We start from the raw sequence: 4598 nt of genomic DNA, 5'->3' as shown, positions 1-4598 counted from the left end.
CACTGAAAACAGAGGACTTAAATACACAGGAGGTGATTAGGGGAAGTGGGAACACATGGAGGAACAGCTGACTGACATGAGCCTAATGATAGTACAAGGGAAGTGAAACTAAATACAATGAACAAAAAAAACACACGACTCCTTCAAAATAAAACAGGAAACATGAGACAGACATGATAATACAAACTTGATAACATAAGACACGCAGCGGGAAACACAAAGGGTGAGGGAAACTTAAATACAGGGGAAGAAAACACAAGGAGTCTAATAACCAAATGAACTTCGCTAATCTAATGAACTTAAACATAAACAACATCCAAATAAACTAAAACTTAAAACGCTGGGTCAACAGACCCAAGAACATGACAGAGTTATTTGAAAAAAAAATGTTACTTACCTTAAAATTTCTTTAACATCTGCCTGCAAATCCACCATCCGCATTTAAACATTTTACATGTCTGAGTATTTCTCTCATGATAAAACTGTGGTTATAAAGCATTTATCTAGTGAAACATATATGTATGATTTTAATCTTAGAAAGTGCAATGTACAAATTGATACAATCATGCTCAGGTAATGAAGGTGAAATGATTTAATCAAAATGATAATGTACTGCTGCTACATTCCAGGTTACAAGCTGCTTATTCATTTGGAAGCTGAAAAAATCAATACATTTAAATCTGGAAACAAGCCACAGACTAGCCTCAGACTTTGAGCTGCTAATTCTCATTCCAGCCATGTCACACTCACTAACAAGTTTGTTGTTTGATCAAGTCATGCAAATAAACCAGAGATGAGATGCTGGGGCCACCAAACCAGAACACCCTCCATGACTTCTCACTTTGCTGGATGAATATAAATATGGCTACTGTATGGTGAATGGTTACTAAATACTGCAGGTCTCAAAAGAATTTTTCATTTTACCTAAAAATGTAATAAAAGATTTGAAAGAATGATTTGACCTGTTTTATAGGAATAGGAAAATTGCGCCAGATAGATGTGTGATTACATATTTGTACTCCATTTGATTTCCCCACACCAGAACCCAAAGAGTTACACTTTACTTCATGTCATCAAAGGCATTTCTATAACTGACAAACAATGTAAGCATTCATAGAGCATTCACTTGTCACTCTCCAAACACCGTCTTCTGACAGCGTGGTGCAGCTTGGATCCTGGATGGATTTGTCTGGCTGCCCTTCTGCCCAGCTGGTAAAGGTCAGAGGTCGGTTTATCATATCAGCTCCAAAGTTTCCCTCTGCTCTTCTATTGCTGGCATTAATCCAGACTGTTTTAGGACTGTTTTCAAACACTTCAGTGAGTAAGCTATTCTCTTTATCACTCTGGGGCAAAGCCAGCTCTAATCCTCGCTGGGAGCAGAACTCAACAGCTTGGAGGAAAGAGCCTCTTTCCTTGTTGGACACAAAATATTTTCCATCATCAACTCTTCGGGCAAAATCGTAGTTTATAACTGAAAAAGAAAGCAGCATAGAAAGAGAAATTGGAATGAACTACTTTTATTTTAAAGAAACCAGCAGAAAAAAGGCTTCGTCTAGTCATTACACACCATGTATCCTTCCATTTAGCTTTATTGCTCAAAGTTCAAATTATTATGTTAAATAATAATCTGAAAGATAATTGAAATTTTAAAAGCAAACAAGGAAACCCCCCAGAGTTATTAATGATGGAGTTACTGTAAAACCTATGTCCTGTTGCTGCTGATGACACTTACCCAGCTCTAACTTGGTTATTGTTTCCTTTAGGGCTCTAATGGTTTGAAGGTCCTGGTCTATGTAACCAAAGAGCTCTAGATCAAACAGATAAAATTATCAGTGTTGTAGTCATTTGGGACCAACATTTCTTTGTGTATGTTTAAAATTGCAAACTGTTATTAAATAAAAGCTAGTTTTTCTCTTTTGAGCGTCAAATCTCTAATCATGCACGGCGTCAACACGTTAGCACGGTTAGCTCATTAGCGCGGTTAGCTTGTTAGCGCGGTTAGCTCGTTAACGCGTTAGCGCCATCAGCCCCTCACACGGGGCAATCTGCGCTTAGTTGTAATATTACTCTTTCTGGGTCACAAAATACACTTTTAAGATATTTTGAGGCGTGAATGTAGTTGTGTAAACGTCAGATACCTGCTCGGTTTACAAGACATCACATATTTGCAAAAGTGCTCCGACGTTTTTGGAGATGTGACACCCACTAGCTCGAAGCTAACGGGAGGTCGAGACCTACTACAGCCGGGAGGAACACCGCTTTCCCGGCACATCGTGCCTTGACCTCCCGGTCGGCTTCGAGCTGGCGGCCTCCGGAGAATGCGGCTGAAACTTTTGCGAGATCTCGCAATACTTTTGCGAGATCCCGAGTTTGTTTTGCGAGATCTTGCAAAAGTCCGTCTTAATTTTTTTTTCTCCCGTGTCCCCTGCGGGGCTCCGTAAGTAATCAATTAAAATTATAGCTAAGATGCATTTTTTCAAATACCACATTTCTGTGTCTTTCACATTCCAAAACACATTACACTAAATATCGTTCTAAACCAAGGATCAGGTACCCCAGCATAAACAGAGTAATATAGTGTATGCAGTGAAGTGCCAAGAGGGCTGCTGTGAGTAGTGACACTATATAAAACAACAATTTGATATTAATAAACCCTACTGATTAAAATGGTAAAAGTAATTTGTATAAATTACATTTAAAATTCTGCATCAAATTTAACAGAGGTTGTTTTTACTTTTGCTCCTGTCAGTCCATTCAATCGTCAGAGTCAGCTCCTATCACTGCCATTGATATGCCTAGTACAAGTCCTACTACACTCATGCTTGCCTCAATAGATTTTTATTTGGCATAGTCCTTGATTTTAGTACTTGTGTTGGTTTCACCTCAAGTCCAACACCCAGAGACTCTATACTCAAGCGGAAGCAAGGAAATCAAGGACTAGTGAGAACCACTGTCCAGGAGAAGACAACAAAGATCCATGAGTACATCAAAAACATGGCCACAACCAATTATGTGCTTAGTGAATATCTCAGGCAGAAGAGCAGCAAGAAGAGGAAAAATAATGGGAGTACAGCCCCCTGTACGGCATTTACGACAGATAGATACAACGAGTGGTTGGACTGAAAGAAAGAAAGTTACAATGGTTAAGGACACTGAATGCATCTATGGGAATGTTTCATAGCAAAGAAAGTAGTTGGTGCTGCCCTTGTGTGCAAAAATGAAAAATAAAACTTAGTAACTAATGAAACTAATAAAAATTGATCTTCACCTGTTCTGCAGTCAGAATCTTTTCCAGATTGTCCAGGAAGTCCAGGTGTTCCAACAGATCCACGGTTTCCAGGTAGTCCAGGAGGTCCAACTGGTCCATTAACTCCAGTATCTCCTTTAAAGCAGGTATGGAAGTATCATACCATATGTTCAGATATTCACTCACAGCCCAAAGAGGAAAAATTCTCTCACAACGTTAGGAAACTGGTTATACAGAGCTAAAAAGCAGTTAAATACCTTATTATTAATTAATCACTACTCAAATGGGAATTTTAGCTTCACGTCAGCACCAAAAAAAGACCATATTTAATGCACTTAACCATATATCTAAGTATAAAGTGTATATAGAAGTATAAATATATTGAGCCTCCACTATCTGATGTCATAAAATGCTCATTCAGTGTCACTGCCATTCATACTTTGTAGCATAAGCCTCTGTTGATACATCATGAAAACTTATTTGGCTATACAAAAGAATTGTAACAAGCTTTAGATAAACTATAAATAGTATCTGGTCAGTAGTCTTGTGGTTTGTAGGATTATTGCTCACCTTTTTGACCTACTGGTCCTGGTACTCCAGGTGGACCAGCTGGTCCAGGAAGTCCACTGTCTCCTTTGGGACCACGAGGACCTGGATTCTGACTGTACCCAATTGGAGCCACCAGGAAAAGGATACAAAATTGGAGCCATGCCATCATTGTTTAAATGCAGAGCTTAAAGATAAACAAGAAGGTGTTAAAGGTTTTCAAAGTTATTCAGAGATGTTAATTTGTTAAATGGTATTAACATTAAAATATAATAAAAACTCACCAGTATACAAGCAGTTATCCACTGGGCTGCTTTGTGTGCTGCTTTCAAACAAATACAGCTCAGAACTCAAAGTCAAAAATATATGAGCCACTCGTTGAAGAGGAAATAAAAACCAGGTGAGTATTTGATTGGAAACAAGGCAGAAAAGAGACAAAAAAACTATGAGGCCCAAAGCCTTCCTCTTTGTAACAAAAAAGGTCTGAGAAAGACTAAAGTGTGTATAGACAAACGTCAAGCAACATCATTTGATAACACTTTATAATAATTACACACTATAAAGGATTAACTAGGTGTTAGTAAGTGCTTTATTTATCACTTATAAAGTATTGCTCCTCCTTATTATGTAATTTATAAAGTTATATTCAGCTCCAAAGTGTCTTGTAATTTGTTTATTTAAGCTGACTTTACATGTGTGAAAGAACAACATCACTCTTACTATTTTGACTAATTCAGGAGCATTTTGGACCTGAACCTGAGTGGGTGCTGAGTTATCTTACTAAAGCTCGGTAACAGACTACAGA

General features: G+C 38.1%; 1 protein-coding gene across 1 annotated transcript; it reads right to left on the bottom strand.

Annotated features, from left to right (window-relative positions):
• Positions 1–945: 945 nt before the first annotated feature.
• LOC113026442 (pulmonary surfactant-associated protein D-like) lies at positions 946–4117 on the bottom strand. Its single transcript, XM_026175249.1, has 5 exons — positions 4078–4117; positions 3818–3980; positions 3269–3382; positions 1733–1807; positions 946–1471 (listed from the first exon to the last, which is right to left on the bottom strand). Exons 2-5 carry the CDS (start codon positions 3963–3965, stop codon positions 1086–1088), a joined length of 723 nt encoding a protein of 240 aa, XP_026031034.1. The 5' UTR covers positions 3966–3980; positions 4078–4117; the 3' UTR covers positions 946–1085.
• Between the last annotated feature and the right edge of the window lie 481 nt (positions 4118–4598).

This window comes from Astatotilapia calliptera, chromosome 7, assembly GCF_900246225.1.
Source record: "Astatotilapia calliptera chromosome 7, fAstCal1.2, whole genome shotgun sequence".
Lineage (NCBI taxonomy): Eukaryota > Metazoa > Chordata > Actinopteri > Cichliformes > Cichlidae > Astatotilapia > Astatotilapia calliptera.
This window is presented reverse-complemented; position numbering and strand designations above follow the sequence as displayed.

Excerpts from the sequence above, each read along its gene's own strand:
- LOC113026442 (XM_026175249.1), bottom strand. The coding sequence starts at position 3,965 with ATGATGGCATGGCTCCAATTTTGTATCCTTTTCCTGGTGGCTCCAATT. Across the intron at positions 3,383-3,817 it reads AGGACCAGTAGGTCAAAAAG|GAGATACTGGAGTTAATGGA; the intron begins GTGAGCAATAAT and ends CCTGCTTTAAAG. Across the intron at positions 1,472-1,732 it reads AATAACCAAGTTAGAGCTGG|TTATAAACTACGATTTTGCC; the intron begins GTAAGTGTCATC and ends TTTCTTTTTCAG.